This window comes from Salmo trutta, chromosome 28 (assembly GCF_901001165.1).
Source record: "Salmo trutta chromosome 28, fSalTru1.1, whole genome shotgun sequence".
In the NCBI taxonomy this organism is placed as follows: domain Eukaryota; kingdom Metazoa; phylum Chordata; class Actinopteri; order Salmoniformes; family Salmonidae; genus Salmo; species Salmo trutta.
This window is the reverse complement of record NC_042984.1, coordinates 37,811,074-37,830,802: the sequence shown is the minus strand read 5'-3', so window position 1 is coordinate 37,830,802 and position 19,729 is coordinate 37,811,074. Positions and strand designations below refer to the sequence as shown.

Here is a 19,729-nt window from a genome sequence, read left to right as displayed (position 1 = left end):
TGGATGTCTCCATGTTTACTGAAGTGTTTTGAATAGTATAAAATTACATAATGAACTACCCCTTGAGCAGTACAATAGGGAGTTTGGCAGGTAAGTGTTGTTTGTGAGGAAAAAAATTGGTTCTGCTGGATGACAGTGGCTGGCTTTTCCTGACAGAACTTGATAAGTGTGGCATCTTTGTGAGTGTGCCTGAGATCTGAAGAATTGCGTTAGCTCCCCCAACTAATACCTAGGCTTTAGCTCAGTGGGCTAACACAGGCTTGACAGAAGACAACCCTAGTTCAATAGCGTGTCGGTCACACACAGAGCTCAACAAACAAGCCTGTCAAATCGGGACATTTAACAGGACAGGACACGATCCCAACCACGTCACACCAGCAGTAAGATAGCAAAAGGGCCCAGTGATATGAGTGTCATAGACGTAGCTCATCCTCAGTGCCAGAGGATTTAGATGACAGGGAAGGGGTGGTAAAAAGCCTGCGTGTCAGAGGGAGAGAAATTGGCTGAGCAGGTGTCCGCTAACGTACACTCATTCTGCTTTTGATGGGATTAACCCATTGTCTCATAGCCCTGCACCTTTCAGATATGGAGAGTGACCTGTCAATCAGAGAAAGCTCAATGTCAGGGTCGTTAGTGGCCCACAGACCTGAGTGGCGAAGGTAAGGTGTTTTATTATACAGTAAATGCCACCTTAGGAGGAAGTTGAGGACACCAATACACACGGCCAGTGGTGGACACACACATTGATATCATATATCTGTACCATTTTAATATTTTAATGTAACATTAGGCTATATGGTTGACTGTGATGGTTTGTTTAGAGTTTCAACGTTTTAGAGTATAACCGTAATTACCTATTTAGTACCTCACTCACACACACCAGGCAATTGCCATACTCTAGCTCAACACCAACAATTTAAAATAGACTACTAAAATCATTCCAATCCTGATTAAAAGGCAAATGAAGTGTAGAGGTATGGGTCTGGATTTAGGACCATGCATCGACGCAGCTAGTGATGGGCAACAAAGGCTTTCTGATGGCTTTGGTGCTTTCACCAAATTGTCTGATAAACAGTTCATTACTCTAAGCTTCATTATCTGTTCACAATGCACATTAGTGACATCTGCTGGTCAGCAATAAGTAGCAGTGTGTGATTATCAGATTGATGTTCTTTTTCTCCACTGTTTTCATCGAAACTCTGTGGCAAGTGGTTGGCTTTAGTTGCCTATAATCAGTTGGAACAGGTTTGCATCTTACATCATGCTTCTCTTTGTTGCCTTGAAGTTTACTATTTTTCAAAAACTACATTTACGGCATTATTTAGGATGCCTAAGACAGATGCTTATACTATACTAAATAAAACAAATTATTTGAACAACAGTGTAGAAGGTTTGGTTTCACATACATTTTTTTTTTAATATAGTATCTTCAACGGGATTCGACTTTATACCCTCACGTCCCTGAATGTTCCATAGTTCCCTGCTCTACCTGCTGAGCTACTAGTCAGGAAAACCTTTTTGTACAAAAAACGAAATATATTTGTAGAAAGCATCGGAACCACTGCAAAATCAGTGGCAACTCGCATTTTGCAACACACCGTTTGAAAATGCATTTGATCAAATGAAGCGTCGGGCGTCGTTAATGACGTTTTCGGATTAAGTGATACACGCATCGGAACACTGCTTCGAAGTTAGCGTCTTATCGATTTCGACACATGCCTTGGAGCTCCAGTATCAAAAGTAACATCACTAGAAACAGTGCATAGGTGGAAGATGGCTAGGTAACTGCTGTTTGACTTGACATGAAACCAGAGTTTTTGATTCCGGTGTTGAGGTACTGTAGGTGCGTAGCAGCTAATTGCTGTATGTTGACATGATCAGTCCATTCAAAGCTACGATACATATGTGATTTGACGTCATTTTATCTGTGGCCAATGACCTTGAGTCTTCTTGGATGGGTACTTCTAATGTAAATCTATGACAGCACCCAAGGGGGCTTGAACTGCCTAGCTCTCCCTGTAGATTCTGCGGTGACGTTTTGGCTCAACTGGAGAATATTACCAACGTCTACGCTCTGTATTTTTCACCAACGTCTACGCTCTGTATTTTTCGCTGGGTGCCCCTCCACCACAGAAAGCACTGAGCCAGGCTGAAACACCTGCATTTTAGAGCTGCCTTACTCAAGAAAGCAAAAGAGACCATGTTTGTGTGCGGCTTTATTAACAAAAAAAATGTCTTTACATTGTTTGCAAACTGATACGTGACACGTATTAATGCCAAAATAACATGCAAAACAGGCAAATTATTTTCGCTAAACAGGTATGGCTCAAACCCAACCAGCCCTTAATGACGGGTTGCCACTGAATGCCACACAAACCTGCAATATTATGCAAGTGGAGAATGGCCATAGTCAATAGTAGCATCGGAAGAGTAACTAAAGTAGTTTACACAGCCATACCTCACTCTTCATGGCAGTTACAGAGCGAACTCTCAGCCACCATTACGTGTAATAGCCGAGGAATCAGCCAGTTCGCTTTAACCACCTCTCCACTGTGTGTCTTTAAGTGGGATTCTCCGGCGATAGGAGGGGTTGGAGTGACGCTGGCTTCGCTGCCTAGCGCTTTGGTGCTGCTGAGCTGAGCAACGCTCTTCACCTGCAGATGAGAGAGCGAGGGAAGTCGGGACGGGCTTTCTACTTCTGAAGAGCTCACCACTGCAAGTGAATAGCACAGGGGTGGACGTACCAGCTATCACACGGCGCGGGGAAATTATACACTTACCAGAGAAGAAATACGAGTCGTGTCGCCTTTTCTAGCTCAAGCAGCCTCTGCTCGCTTGCAACGATGAAAACTGCTCTCGTTCTCTTGCTGACATCAGCCTTACAACAAGCCGCGTTTTGGGTGAGATTTCAACATTTTCAGTAACATTACGGAAGTGTTGCGCTCCAATGCTGCGGACAGTGTTGCAGAGTGCACAGCATTAGAGGCAGTAACAATGTTTTGGGGTTGATCCTGAACTTGTTGGTGTTGATTCTATTTCGATTTAAGGCTACTTTGTTCTCCAACACAAGTGATTTCTTCTCGAAGCGCAACGTGAGCCTTTATATTCTATCTTTATTCCCCCAACGAGACTTACAATACTTTTTAATGCGAATTGTCTTCCGTTTTCTCAACACAAATGAGCCTATAATGTATATTAGTTCATAGCGTAGGCTAGAGGAAATTATTTTATTCGGCGCATTACCCCTCCATCAAATTCTGACTAAATTTATGCCGCGCGCAGCTCTAGATGGAGTGCGAATATTGGTGTATAGCCTTACATAGGCTATTATTGCATCTCTTTTTAATTTCCTGGATATTTAATATTTTTTATTTCCTTATTTTAATAGGCTGTATTGACACTGGCAAAAATGCCACGCTGCAACGCAACTGTAGTACTCGGCAGAAGGCTATTATAGTATGAAAATGTTTCGTTTAATGCATTGCCTATCCCTAACTCGTTTATTTTATGGACCAAGTCCAATGAAACAAATATTTTACTTATGTCATGCCCATCTCCAAATGTATCCTAAAAGTATAAACAGGCCTAATGGTAAATGTCCTAAACCTCAATAACTGATTGCATTCTCCGCAATCCAGTAAGAGGGAAATCAGGGACCGTTATGGTGCGCCAACTCGCTTGGTGTTGCCAGCATAGTAGCGCTCAGTGGGATACTGGTTGTGTCTTCCCCGCATGCAGTCTGCCTGTGCCTTTCGAGGGTTGCCTGGATTCCGCACTGTTGGAAAACGATAGATGCATGAGCATTGTATATGGTACGCTTGAATTATCATTGTCATTACCACAGGAGTGACAGATGAGTGGACAGAGGCGTCATGCACTTAAAGGGCGCAGGGTGCGTGCCCACTCAGATTTGTCTTGGAAAACCCCCCCCCAAAATAAATCAGTATTTGTTTGTCTGTAATACTACTAGCCAATAATACTCAAAAGCCACCCATGGACCCTCCATACAGTACCAGCCAAATAAGACGTATGGAATCATGTAGTAACCATAAAAGTGTTAAACAATATTTTATATTTGAGATTTTTCAAAGTAGCCACCCTTTGCCTTGAGGACAGCTTTGCACACTTTTAATTCTTTCAACCAGCTTTGAGGTTGTCACCTGGAATGCATTTCAATTAACAGGTGTGCCTTGTTAAAAGTTCATTTGTGGATTTTTTTTCCTTAATGCGTTTGAGCCAATCAGTGGTGTTGTGGCAAGGTAGGGGTGGTATACAGAAGATGGCCATCAAGCGCTATAATGAAACTGGCTCTCATGAGTACCGCCACAGGAAAGGAAGATCCAGAGTTACCTCTGCTGCAGAAGATAAGTTCATTAGAGTTAACTGCACCTCAGAAATTGCAGCCCAAATAAATGCTGAAACAGATTTAAAGTAACAGACACATCTCAACATCAACTGTTCAGAGGAGACTGTGTGAATCAGGCCTTCATGGTCGAATTGCTGCAAAGAAACCACTATGAAAGGACACCAATAATAAGAAAAGACTTGCTTGGGCCAAGAAACACGAGTAATGGACATTAGACCGTTGGAAATCTGTCCTTTGGTCTGATGAGTCCAAATTTTGGATTTTCGGTTCCAACCGCCATCTTTGTGAGACGTAGAGATCATCTGTTCACCTACTCTGCATATGTGGTTTCCTGTGTGAAGCATGGAGGAGGTGGTGTGATGGTGTGGGGGGTGCTTTGCTGGTGACACTGTATGTGATTTATTTAGAATTCAAGGCACACTTAACCAGCATGGCTACCACAGCATTCAGCAGCGATACGCCATCGCATCTGGTTTGCACTTAGTGGGACTATCATTTTTTTTTTAATAGGACAATGACCCAAAACACACCTCCAGGCTGTGTAAGGGCTATTTGACCAATAAGGAGAGTGATGGAGTACTGCATCAGATGACCTGGCCTCCACAATCACCCAATCTCAACCCAATAGAGATGCTTTGGGATGAGTTTGACTGCAGAGTGAAGGAAAATCTGCCAACAAGTGCTCAGCATATGTGGGAACTCCTTCAAGACTGTTGGTCAAGACTGTTTTTTTGGTTACTACATGATTCCATATGTGTTATTTCATAGTTTTGATATCTTCACTATTATTCTACAATGTAGAAAATAGTAAAAAGAAAAGAAAAACCATAGGTGTGTCCAAACATTTGACTGGTACTGTATTTTATCATTTTCACGTTTAATTTTCAAATCACCCTAAAATATCAAACATTTTTACTTATAGATTCTTTAGATATGAAGCACGAAAATGCTAATATAAGTACCATTGACTTGCATTGGATTTGTGCCACAAATGCTAAAAAGTTAGCATTTGAACCAGTGGCCAGGTAAACAAAACCAAAGCATGGGTTGCTGTCATACCTTGTCCATAGACTGCTTACAGGGTGAAATTACATGGAAGGACCCTGAAGTGTAGCCTAAGTGTGCAGGCGTACACACACACAACAAGAACAACAACTGTCCTGTGTGTGTGTCGTCTGTGTGGGTGTGGAGGCGCCATCATTTATCCCACACAATGAGCCCTCATTAAATTCCCTATGCCCTCTGGCAGGTTGAGTGTCAGGATTCCCAGTTACATTTTTTAAATTGTATCGGATCAGATAATGCAGGTTTCCCCTGTTTCCAGTCTTCTCTTCTGAATGGCAGCCTGTTCCATAGATCCCTCCACTGCCCCCTGCACTGAGGACCCTACCAAATCACATCTGCTAGTACCTGGTCTACAGGATCAATAAAAACTACTTTCATGTATTGGAAAAAATGTATGTTGAATTAGTGTAAATGTGTAACAAAATACTCAACAATACATTCAATCGAACTTACTTGCTGCACTGGCATTTGTCTAGAAAGTTGTTAATTAAATCTGATACCTGATTTGGATTGAATAGGGCTCAGAGTCTCACTATACAGACTCCATGATGGTGGTGGAGGGAGATCTGGAGCAGGGTGGATCAGCTCTGCAGCCACCAAGGGTTTCTGTTTGTTGTGGGAGTGTGGTGTGTGCAGGTGCGTGTGTGTCGTCCACACATTCCAAATCCCTTGAATGCTTTCACCAATATGAACACTCTGTTTCCATGTCTGCTGTATTTGTACCACCTCTATTGCAACCCTTGAATGAACAATGGGGAGAGTATGAGGCCAAACATGCCCTCGCCCCCCCTGATTATTTGAAGATGCTAATGTTGTCTTTATTCACTGACATACCAACTGTGTATTCATTGTGGTTGCTGGATCTAATCCCCGAGTTGACAAGGTAAAAATCTGCCCCTGAGCAAGCCAGTTTAACCCACTGTTCCCCGGGCGCCGAAGACGTGGATGTCGATTCAGAGGGGTTGGGTTAAATGTGGAAGATGCATTCAGTTGTACAACTGACTAAGTATCCCCATTTGTTTAACCTGAATGCCAGGGAGCAGATAGAACACATTCACATGCCAGTGGTTTGATGGGAGCAATGGTCATCTCTCTCTGTCGTATAGCTGCTGCCGAAATGTAAACAGTTTCATTCAGCTTTCAGGGAAGCGGCCAATTCAATGTTTATAGATGTCTCACAATGTATTATCTTTCCTCTCACAGGGGACTAATGGAGACCTCGTGTCCAAAGCCCCCTGCAGACCCGGCTTCTCGCAAAGTTCCTACTCTGTGCTCATTTCAAGGGATGTACTGCAAAGCCAGAGCATAATTAAAGGTAAGGTCTTTAATGAGTGTTTCACTGTGTCTTTCACTGGGCAGAGTAGAAGGTAAGCGTTGGAGCTGCTCCACTCTTTAAAGGCTCAATGCAGTCAAAAATGTTTTTCCCTTGTGTTTTATATATATTTCCACACTATATGAGGTTGGAATAATAATAATCAAGGACCTCAGCCACCTGACCACGGCCTGTTCTTCCCGCTTCAATCACTCAGACTTGGGCAGTGTAGGAGCATCATGGCAAAAACTGACAGATGGCCAATAGCTTCTACCTCCAGCCCATCATGCTGATGAATAGCCACCACTAGGCAGCTATCTACACCCTCTGTCCCCCATCCTGCCCCCCAGACTTCCTAATTGTGAAAATGAATAAGCCCTTTTAGTGTAAGAGCTATTTGAAAAGGCTGCCTGAAATTTCAGCCTTTTTTGGTGGGATGGAGTTTTGACCTGCCTGGTGACATCACCAGGTGGTAAATTAGTTAATAGACCAATAAGAAAGAGTTCCAAACCTCTACCAATAACAGCTAGTTTTCAGTTGGCCCCTCCCTACTCAGACCACTCCCAGACAGTCTTAGCAAAATTCTTGCTTGAGAAATTACTCTTTGCTAAGAAGCTATTTTTGTTTCTTTTTGACCATTTTAATTTAAAACAATCACAGTAAGGTACTTAATTGTTACCCAGAAATTATTTGATGTTGAGATTAACAGTGAAAGGTAATCTGGATAATGGTGTTGGTTTATTTCATGTGGCGCCTCGTGAGGTCAGCTCACTTTCCGAGGCAGAGCATGCCTCCCTCCATTAAGGTTTCCAGTGGTTGTGTGTGTGCAGATGTGCAGTGATTTGAAACGCTTTCTATATGAGGTTGATTAAATTGTTACAAGCATTATTACAAAATGTGATAAAATACATTTGCACACACATAAACAGGATCCGCTGCAGAGGGCTGTAGTGTCTGTGCTTTGCGGGGATATTATTTACTGGAGCTGCAGGGTTAGTGCATGCCAGTGTTCCATTGTATCACGACTGTTGGAATGCTGGGCTCAAGACTGCTTTAGGAAATGGGGAAAAAACATCCCTCTGTTCTTGTTCTTCTCTGATGGTCTGTTAATGAATTGAAACACATATCACTCTTTGAGGACATTTATTGCAGATGATCAGGGTGGTGATGCACATAATAATCATCATCATCATCATCATCATCCTTATTGTCATTGTCCATCCTCCCTCACCACCACCACCATCTCTTCCACACTGCATAGTCTCAGCCTTTTGTTTGTCTTGACCTTTAGCCATTGTTGCAAGCACTCTGTGAACCAACTTAGTTTGAACAGCCGATAGTGCAGGAAATCCAATCGTCATCCTGTGTTTAATCTCGCGGCGCTCCTGCCAATGTAGGCTAATTAGAATCCTCTATTGATTCCAGTGGTTTTCCCTCACAGCACCGCTAAGCTGCATTGTTGTGCCGAGGGCGCACAATAGCTCTTTTGTGGGTCTTAGACAGCTGCGCTGTATCTCTCTGTCTATTACTCTTAGAGGCCTGCTAGAGTCACAGCTGGATCGAACAATAAGTGTTTTTGTGTATTATAGTTAAAATTCAAGGTAGTTGGAAAGTTTTCTGGCAGAGGAATAACGCTCAATTGTCTTACAACAATGTTATGTGAGTGTGTCAATGTTTGTCATGTGTTTGTGTGTAGCTGGCGATCACCACGGAAGTGTGGTAGATAATGGTGATGGGGGGGGGGGGATTATTGATATAGTTACATATCACAATATTATTTTGGACAAATATTATGTCGGTACTTTGACTCCAAGTATAGTTTGAAGTTTTCATCCTACAGCTTGTTCTCCATCTTCTTTTTAAATAGTGAGCCAACATGTTTTCAGCACTTTGATTTCCATGACTGATCAAAACTCATTTTCTCATGCTCTCTCTTGTCTCTCTGCAGTAGACATATGGTGAGCAATATGTTTGGAACATTAAATGCCAATTAAATTGTTGTATCGAATCGCAATACATTTAGAATAGTGAAAATCTCAACATAATATCGTATCGGCACCTAAGTATCGCGATAATATCGTATTGTGAGGTCCCTGGCTATTCCCAGCCTTAGATAAGGGGTCTCTGACTTAGTCCAGTACTGGCTACATTAACGCCCGGCTGAGAGAGAGTGAGAAGAGCTGCTTGTCATGAACATGTTCAGTATGCAGTAGTGAAGTCATCAGGCCAGCAGGGGGTGTCAACACAATAACTGAGCCAGCCATCACTGGTACACAGGCCATATATATACCAGTTTCCACTAGTTAATAAGTCTTACACATTTCTAAGCTCACATCTGCAAAAGGCAATGAGAAAGAGATGTATGAAATGCCAGAAGAATGTGTATGCTAGAAAGATCAGCCACTTCTGAATTCCGTCTCCGTTTTCCCTTGTTTGACAGAGATGTTTAAAATTGGCAGTTAAAATAACCCAGACTCATTTTCCCCCACTGAAACAGACATATAATCCATATAAACCCTGGAATCCATTATAGGAGCGGGTAGAGGCAGTTATGGTTATACTTATCTGATATTTATGGCTTGTCCATTCCTCAGTGTTATTTTAAAAGACCCTGTGGAAGTCACATCTCTGCCTTCTCCAGGTAACAGCTAGTGGAGACTGGAGACACAGCTGCACTATCGCCTTCATCTGTGTGTCTGAGCACGCAGCTGCAGTGAACACACACATATGTATGTATGCAGGCATGCATGCACGCACATAGTGTGATTTACAGGGCGGTTGATTTATCGTTGTTAAGGGTGTCAGAGGGGAAGCAGGAAGCTCCTCTGGAAAGACTTTAATAATAACATTGTTTAACCCAGAACCGTCAGGCAAGGCAAGGAGTAATGACACACACACACGGAGACGTCAGCCGTGGGCAGGAGTAATGGGAGAGACAGAACTAGGGCCTGGGATGTGATGCGGGGTGTCTGAGCCTGGAGACGCTGAGGGGAACTAAGGTCCTGCAAGGGTCCGTTTTTGGGGCCGCACCCGCCCCACGTCGGCCACATCAATTCCAAACCCCACCCGATACCAGAAATCAGGACAGATTTTTCTCCGCAACCTGAGCTAATCGCATATAATTTTTCGAGAGCCGATCTCTTACCCTCCATATAACATATTAATTTAATTATTTGTTTGAATCCAGAGTAGTAGGCTTTATAATAGTGATTTGTATTAGTCCATTATTACTATTCCCCTCATTTGCATGAATTAAATTGGTTGCATTTCTATTCAACATTTGGATAAAAGGAAACCATGCCATGATCACAATGCGATGCGTCACTCAAATCGCATTGAGGAAAAAGAGAATTCTAATTTGCCTTCTTAACTAATGAAAGCCTATAGCCGACATAACAACAACAACAAATACATTCAATATTGTTTAGATGATAAAATAGTTTAGTGTCTTGTTTTGTACGCTTTGTACAAATAATAAAACGCAGAACTACAGGATGTTTCTTAACATAACTCTTTATTAACTAGCTACAACTGCATGTTCGCCTATCTCCAACCACGATCAACTGACGATGCCCTAACCGTCTGGGTGGTCTTAACCAATCACTGCACAGTAGGATACGGCGGTAAAATGCATCCAATTATAATTCAGTATGTATTCACATATGAATATTACATTTAGGTCTAATTAAACCTTAAATAAACCATTCCCAGAATCAAATATAGGTTGCTAAAATACACGTACATTTAATTAGTATGCTACTTAAACTTGTACCAGCCGCACCGGTTTACACTTTATATGGCCTGCGTATGGTCTATTGAACTAAAGCCTGAATTAATGTAATAATTATCCAAACTGGGGATTTCACTTGCGCTGTTTCCACCATGTTGTTGTAGCCTATATACCCCTATCATAACCTTTTCTTTTTATTTCTCCGGTTAGGAGACATTTTCGTGTGAGCTAGGCTATCCAGGGAAAGTAAACTTGGCAACGCGTGTGCACAAATGAACGTTTTAGCACCATACATACAAGGGCAGTTCTCGGCTACCACACGCTCTCTATGCGTGCGTGGCTGGTAGGCTGTCTCCCCACTCACGGAATGGAATTTACAACACAACAAGCTCCAGGGTTTTTAAAAAGTGTATTATCTTGATTTTTAAAAATGTTTACCATCTGCAATGTAATTGTTCTGAACCGTGAGCCGACCCTCTTTAAAATGATGTTTACATTCCACCCTCCTGCTGATGTTATTGCGGTTCAACTGCATGGAACCCTGGGTATCGGAACCGATGCATGACTCTAGGGCGATGTTTTGTATTCGTTTTTTATTTTTGTGATTTTTGAGGATGTGAAAAATAATAATTTTATGAAAATCAATCGCTAGCTACAATAGAATCGTAGATACCATTTTTATGCCTCTGCGTCCAATATAAAGGAAGTGAGGTAGTTTCACGAGACAATGTTTAACTAGCGTTAGCCAATGACTGGAAGTCTATAGGAACTGTTAGCATGCTAGCTGTTCCTGTTCTTTTGATTCTGGGGAAGTAGATAAATGGCTTCATTGCCAAAATGAATGGTAATTTTCGGGATCATTGTCAACTGTAATGACCAAAACCATATAAAGCATGCAGAAAATATATTGAACTATATATACAGTATTTTTTAAATAATACCATCTTTGAGAACTAACAATCAAATGAAAGCTAGACAGTCAGGGCACGGTCAAAATAATAAAACTGTCTACCAAATCTATTACTTCTATTACTTCTACCTGCTTTTATGATTCACCTGATGATAAGACAAGACATACATTTTTTGCTAACATATGTGGGCCCCTGGGTTGCCAGTTTGCCTGGGTGTGCCTCCCTGGGCAAGGAACGTTTGAAAATCCCTGCTCTAGGGGGGAACAACACAGTTGAGGGGAAGGGGGAGAGGGACAGAGATGGGGTCACAGTGATTTTATCGTAATGGGAATAAGGAAGATGAGATTGTTAGAGACATGGTGCAGAGGACTAGGTGCTAGGTACTTTACTCTAGGAGAGAGAACCATGGATACTAACCATATTATGACTACTGTAGGTTAGTGACTGCTTCAAGCTGGGGGTCATAGGTTGAGCATTCAGTGTAATGTTGGGGCGCAGAGATGAGATCAGAGGGGTACAAGGTTAGGGGGTCCTCACCCCTCCTTGAGAGGGATTGTCAGGAGTTCTGTTGAGGGGGTCCAGATCCCCTGCTGTGTCTGGCCTTCATTATAGGGCTCTCAGATATGACACACTCTTTATCACAGACACAGGAGACCATTGGAGTCAGAACACCTCCACATCTGGTTTACATCAGAGGGGGTTACAACACTGTCTGATTTACAAACGCCTGTTCCCACAGACCAACACAGAGATTTCATCACCTAGTATCCAGGAACCAACCTCACATACAATCTGAATCAGTCACAGCCTTATTGGGTTAAATGGCTTATTTTCAAATTACAGTAGGTTTGATATTTAATGCTAACCAAATCTCCTAGTGTTTTGTATTCAAGCCTCTTCTCCAGCCACAGTGCGGTGTGCTATATTGGGTCGAGGCCAGGTTGAGCCAGACAAACAGAGCTAGGTGGTGTAACCTCATCCTATATGTCCCTGTGCTGATTCTATTACTGGTAATGAGAGCTATGCCGTGTGACAAGGCTGACCTTGAGCTTTGTTCAGGTTGGTGGTGGTTTTGGGCATCGCTCAGTTATACGTGTGTGTGTGTGTGTGCACTTCACAATTCTGGCCTCCAAATGCCCTCCATTCATTTTTCATAACAATCTCAATGTAATACACACTCTTACTGAATTTGCCAGTTGTGGGAATCAGGCCCAGTAGCCCATCACCTAGAGAGTTAAGGCCAAACAAATGTGTTGGAGGACATGACCCTGTTCTTCCTTGGCCAGACTCCGCCTCCATGCCTGTACAGATTTTATCATTTATCCTCCTGTCTCCCTCAAGGGGAAGGGGCCATGAGGGTGCCCAAGCCAGGGGAGATATCCTGGGATTGAGGTTAGAAGCAGCCTGCCTCCCTGGGAGAGAATTGTAGCCAGAGCAGAGAACATGCTGTATAGCAACCAGGGACATAAATGTTCATTTGCGGGTCGTTCCACCAATTCTGTGCCTTTTGAGAAGTATAACTTGGTAAAAAGAAAGGTTGATTTCACCAATTTTTTTTAAACATTCTGTCATCAAGAGCACAAGTACAACTTCAAAATTACTACATTAAGTGCCAAATAAATGAACACGGTTGACAGGGTTGGCGTTTTCATCTTAAATCAGCCATAAATCGACTCCTGACAGGGTAGTGCAACAGGTAGTGGCAATTTAATGCAAGCTTCACCCAAAACATTACATTACTTATTGATTTGATGTAATCTATCGCAATACATTTAATGGCCTTTTTGGGTATCTGTCATTTTCTCTGGCCCTTTAGGGGCCTTATCACATGTAAAATACTGTATATTAAATAATTAAATAAGATTATTAAAAAAAATTGAATGGCAAAGCAGTTAAACATCCTAAATATAATCCATACATTTAGTGAATACCATTTGGTGTTTAACATGAAGGTTTCAGCATGAAATGTCCTTTTATATATTTATTTTACCATGTAATTATATATTTGTTGTCAATGTTTTGGCATGAAACTAGTGGCAGTTGTGAAAAAAATATATAGTTGGTAGAGTTGCAGAGTTCATTGAAAATAATGCCAATGTTGATTAGTTGCCTTTTTCATACATTTTCTTTATTTATATCTATATCTCTATTTAATAGAAACTCACGAACAATATGGTCACAGATATAGAAAATGTATACTATATATTAATACAGTTGTTGATGATTATTCAAGTCTAAATTATAAAAAATGTCAATAGATTGCCATAGATTTTCTGTTAATTACCCAAACTTTGGTAAATTCGCGGTCACTGGAGGGGCATGTGAAAATGCAGAATTTTGGCTCTAGAGCAAGCCGTTATTCATATAAAAAGTCTGATTTATTGAGTTCTCTATGTGGTCTATATTAAAGGGCACTTGATTTATTAGGACTTGAGCAAGCTGTTATTCATGGGGAAAAAAATCATTTATTGAATTCTCTAGGTGGTCTATATTAAATGCCACTTAATTTAATCAGGGGTGTCATTTCAGCTAATGGCAAAGTGACAGGGGGGAGGGGTTTTCCCCCTCCTGCAATGATTCTTTAAATGAAATATTTAAAGTTAATTTACTGCAATTCTACACAATTTAAAATCTCTAAAATGCAATTTGGACAACAGCAAAAACAAGCAAAATTGACTCCAGCCAGCCTTGTTGCTGTAGTGTCGTTCACCTCGGTCAATAGGGGATTTAACATTCCACAAACACATGCCATACAATAATTATCTACCTGCTATGCACTAGCTCAGCACCGGGATTAAAACTCTCTAGTTTCATGTCGGGTCAAACAGCAGTTACCTAGCAGTTACTACAACCATTTTTACCTCTGCTATTCCATGCAGCTGCATTGATGCGCTCTCTACAGAGAGAAAGGGGCAAAACAAGAGGTTTCGCCAAAATCTGTCCAAACCCAATGTGATTCTATGGGCTTATTTTGGACCTAAACTTGTCACCTGCCTTCCCGCATTTGGGGCAATGACTCCCATTTTTAGGGCGGAGACATGAGCATCACGTCTGCCGTACCCAATTGACACCCTTTCATTTAATATAACAGGATAAAAAAGTTATAATTAATGATTGGTGCACAATTTCCACAATTTCAAATGCAAAAGGCAGTGTTTTTGTGGAACAACCCACGCATTCACGCTCACACACTGTTTCGCTAGCACAGACTGGAATATGTTCCGGGACCATATCAGTCAACTGGCTTCATTAATAAGTGCATCGACGACGTCGTCCCCACAGTGACACACACAGTGACCGTACATACATATTCCAACCAGAAGCCATGGATTACAGGCAGGCTGTTGCCTGTAATCCATGGCTTCTGGTTGGAATATGTACGTACGGTCACTGAGCTAAAGGCTTGAGCTGCCGCTTTCAAGAACACTATCCTGGATGCTAATAAGAAATCCCGCTATGCCCTCCGATGAACCATCAGAGGCAAAGCGTCAATACAGGAAAAAGATTGAATCCTACTACACCAGCTCCGACGCTTGTCGAATGTGACAGGGCTTGCAAACTATCACTGATTACAAAGGGAAACCCAGCCGCGTGCGGCCCAGTGAGGCGAGCCTACCAGACGAGCTAAATGCCTTCTACGTTCGCTTCGTGGCAAGTAACACTGAACGATCCGTGAGAGCACCATCTGTTCTGGACAACTGTGTGATTTCTGTAGCCGATGTGGGTAAAATCTTTAAACAGGTTACCATTCACAAGGACACAGGGCTAGACGGATTGCCAGGATGCGTACTCCGAGTATGCACAGACCAGATGGCAAGTGTCTTCACTGACATTTTTAACATGGCCCCTTTCTGATTCACATACCGCCCCAACAGATCCACAGATGACGCAATCTCTATTGCACTGCACACTGGCCTTTCCCACTTGGACAAAAGGAACACCTTAGTGAAAATGCTGTTTATTGACTACAGCTCGGCGTTCAACAACATAGTGCCCTCCAAGTTGATCACTAAGCTAAGGGCCCTGGGACTGAACACCTCCCTCTGCAACTGGATCCTGGACTTCCTGAAAGGACATCCCCAGATGGTGAGGGTAGGCAACAATACATCCGCCACGCTAACCCTCAACACGGGCCACTCAAGTCCATTCTTAGTCCCCTCCTGTACTCTCTGTTCACCCACGACTGCGTGGCTGGGCACTACTCCAACATCATCATCATTAAGTTTGCCGACAACACGTCGGTGGTAGGCCTGATCACCGACAAAAATTAGACAGCCTATAGGGAGGAGGTCAAAGACCTGACAGTGTGGAGCCAGGACAACAACCTTTCCCTCAACGTCAGCAAGACAAAATATCTGATCGTGGACTACAGGAAATGAAGGGCCGAGCACTCCCCAATTCACATCGACGGGGCTGCAGTGGAGCGGGTCGAGGGCTTCAAGTCCCTCTGTGTCTCCATCACTAAGGATCTATCATGGTCCAAACACACCAACACAATTGGGAAGAGGGCACGACAAATCCTCTTCCCACGCAGGAGGCTGAAAACATTTTGTCATGGGTCCTCAGATCCTCAGAAAGTTCTACAGCTGCACCATTGAGCGCATCTTGACTGGCTGCATCAATGCTTGGTATGGAAACTGCTTGTCATCTGACCGCAAGGCTACAGAGGGTAGTGCGTACGGCCCAATACATCACTGGGGCCGAGTTCCCTGCCTTCCAGGAGCTCTATGCCAGGCGGTGTGAGAGGAAGGCCCTAAAAACTGCCAAAGACTCCAGCCAAGTCATTGACATCTCTCTCTCTCTCTGCTACAGCACAGCAAGCAGTAGCGATGCACCAAGTCTGGAACCAACAGGACCGACCCTGAACAGCTTCTACCCCCAAGCCATAAGACTGTTAAATAGTTAAATCACATAAACCGCTGCTACTGTTTATTATCTGTCACTTTATTCCTAGGTACATGTACATATCTACCTCAATGACCTCGCACCCCTGCACATCAACACGGGTACCCTTTGTATATACCCAAGTTATCGTTACTCATTGTGTATTACCTTTATTACTTGTTTTTTATGTTTCTATGATTTATTTTCTTTCTGTCTGCGTTGTTGGGAAGGGCCTGTAAGTAAGCATTTCACCGTTTAGTCCACACCTGTTGTTTACGAAGCATGTGACAAATACAATCATTTCATTTTTTCACACACACATTTGCGCTCACCACGCACATGCACATACACTAAACAGAAACACACACACACACACACACACACACACACACATGCACGTGTGTAGGCAGCCAGGCAAATGTGCACTCCCACACATGCAGTCACAACTTGCCGGCTCATTCTACAGTGAATCAGTGACTCCCTGATACTCCATTACTAAGGCTGCATTGTGTGTGTCAACAGTGAGACTGATCTCATTTAGGTTTTGGTTTAGTGTGTGTTTCTACTTTCCCTCCCTATTCACCTTCATTCACAACTCTTAACCCCATCTGCTGTCTCATGTCCATGGAATATTCCGGTGCCACGCTGCTCTCCACAGGGTTAAATCAACCACTCGTTCCCAGGCTGGGAGACCCGGCAGTGAGGACTTTAACATTCCCAACAAAACAAATTGATTTGAGCTGCAGTTTCTCCAGGATAATAGCTCCGCAATTCCGTGTCAGGTTGCATTTCTGAAAACCCTCAGTGACAAGTTTTTTCTTGCTGTGGTCTGTAGGTCTTGCTGGAGAAGGGCTTCAGTGTATCTTTGTGGCAGAGCTCTGTAATATGTAACACGCTTGAATAGCATCACAAGCCTAAAGGTGATCACATAGAAAGTACTGCTTCTGTGAACCTGCTGTAAGCCGAAGTGTGTTGAGTACAGTTAACAGTTTACATTTAACCATGGATATTCATATTAGTTTTGAAACCAGTTTTCCAGAATGTCCTCTTACAACCAATTCTTGATTCACAAACCATATCCAAAGTGGATCGAGTATACCACTTCATTCATAACAGTGCGAGCAGAGGGTAGAATCCAAGCCGTACAAACACAGACCGTTGTCACCTAAATAATTGATCTCTGTAGTCACCTGGCTTTACTCCACACATCAAAAATACATTTAGGACAAAAGTAACTTTTGCTGGTGCTACATTCAAACACCCTTATTTGGTGATTGACTGTTTTTGGTTGTGAAAATTTTTATTTAAATTATTATTATTTTTTTTTTTAACTGACTAACAGGTGACTGAATAAAATGTGGTACCAGAGGGAAGGAATGGTTCTTTTCTTCCCTCTCTCAAGTAGATTTAACCTGGTTTTGATTTCCTGTTTACACATCTTGAACCCCAAGTCTATACGCAGCGCAACCACAGGCCATGGTAGCTGTATTGTCCATCAGAGACCACCTCACCGCCTTCAGAATAGGTGGGAATCTTTGTACTTTAGCTTCCTTTGTCTCTTCCTTTTTCACTCTCTCTCCGCCATTCTTTTATCTGATTCTCTATCTTCTTGTTCTCTCTTTCTCTCACATTCTCTCGATCATTGTCTCTCTCACTGTTGATGTCAATCATTCTCTCATGTTTCACAAACTTCCTCCCTCTTATATCCAACTCGAATCATGTCTCATCCACCCCTCCAGCCTACCACATATGTTTAAACCATACACCCGCCACCTTCCCAACTTTTTCAAATATGTTTACATAGTATTTTGAGGATTCATATATTGTATTTATTTTTCACGATGTCAAATTATGTGGTGTACATTGAGTGTCTCGCAAACCCATCTGTTTTATCCATTTAACTAAGATTTCCAGACACATACGTTCTGAGGATGATGGGCTAAAGGACTGACATTTGTTGGATGTTGAATGTTGGAGTTGATCAGTGGTGACACTGCAGACATTCTGCAGTCCCGTTTTATACCCAGCCAAGTCAAAGGTTAATGCTGCCTCGGGGAGACGTTTGGAATCGCCAGTCGACACAAATGTACTAAACATGTAACATCAGCTGTGATGTATGTGTGAGGAGTTGCAGGGGACGAGTGTAGAGTTTCCAGAGAGGCTCGTAGAGATGTGAGCTGAGATGAGTTAAGCATATGGCTCAGGGTTTTTTCATGGAGTTAATATGGTTGAGCTTCGGTAGTGCGTGTGTGTGTTTGGGTGAGTTTTGTGTGTCGGGGGCGGGGCAGGGATCCATTGCCTCTGTAGACATGAGGAATCCACCAGTGCCTGTGAGGTTTTCCCCTACCCGGTAAGTAGAAAGGCATCCTGCAGGATAGAGAGAGGAGAGCAAGCAGGTGGAAGCCATTATATTTTTCATGCGATTTTCGACATCATCTCCTCTGGTCCCGAGAGAAGGACATAAAGAGATGGGGAATGAAGAGGGAGGACGAAAATGTGGTCGATTTCTTACAGATTGAGTTACTGTGCGACGTGTGTGAACTGGGCGTCCTTCCCACTCGGCACACACTGGTTGAATCAACACAGTTTCTATGGAATTTCAATTAAGTTGAACTAATGTGGAATAGACATTGAATTAACATCTGTGCCCAGTGGGTTATCATCTTCTAGGTGCTTTAAGATACCTCCTGGTTGGTATGATGTGCCTTATGTTGTCCTGGAGGACTGGAGTTATGGCCCTCCTGAAGACCTTAAAGCAGTTTCAATACTCTGCATGGACTCCAAACTCTAATGCACAGATGGCCCTTGTGTACTGCTAGGAGGGCGGACAGATGACAAGAGGGCACTGGTCTTGAGACACACATACACACATGCACATGCGCGCACACACATATACATCCTGCTGTGTGTGTGTGTGTGTGTGAGGGCAGTTGGACTGCGGGAGGTTGTTGTGGCCATGGCAGATTAGGTGTGTATAGCGGCTGTGTTAAGCTGTCTCTGCTGTCTGAGCTGAAATAGTTTAGTTGTCCTGAGGAGCTAGCTAGCCTTTTGGGCCCTGGGCTGTTACTCTGTCTGGAATACTTGGGATGGACAGGGATTACGCCGGCAGAATAACAATAAGCTCCAAGGCGGTTTTCTCTTTCCTCGAGAGTCACGCTGACCATATCCTTCAGCAAGGCTGTTCTTCTAGAAAAAAAACGATCCTCTCAACACTGGAGCAGAGGAGGCCAGGGATAAAGCTTTATACCCTAGTGCAAACACACACTGTCCCTTACACACACACACAGACAGAAAGACAGGGAATTTGCTATTTCAGGACATGGAGAGAGAGGGGGAAGAAGGGGTGTAGATTATCGGGTAGACACACTGCCTCCTTTATTTGGGATCCTGCGGGGAGGGACTGTATGTGGTGAGGCAGACATATAGACAGGCTGCTGAATGAGGCTATTGCCATGTAGAGA

At 42.9% G+C, this 19,729-nt stretch overlaps 1 protein-coding gene across 1 annotated transcript in view; it reads left to right on the top strand.

Moving 5' to 3' along the window:
* The first annotated feature begins 2,415 nt into the window (after positions 1–2,415).
* LOC115166163 (cadherin-4) overlaps positions 2,416–19,729 on the top strand; it is a 363,183-nt gene continuing 345,869 nt past the window's right edge. Inside the window, exons 1-2 of the mRNA XM_029719906.1 lie at positions 2,416–2,900; positions 6,635–6,746. Of these exons, the coding sequence (XP_029575766.1) occupies positions 2,844–2,900; positions 6,635–6,746 (169 nt within the window). The 5' untranslated portion in view covers positions 2,416–2,843. The remainder of the gene's footprint in view (positions 2,901–6,634; positions 6,747–19,729) is intronic.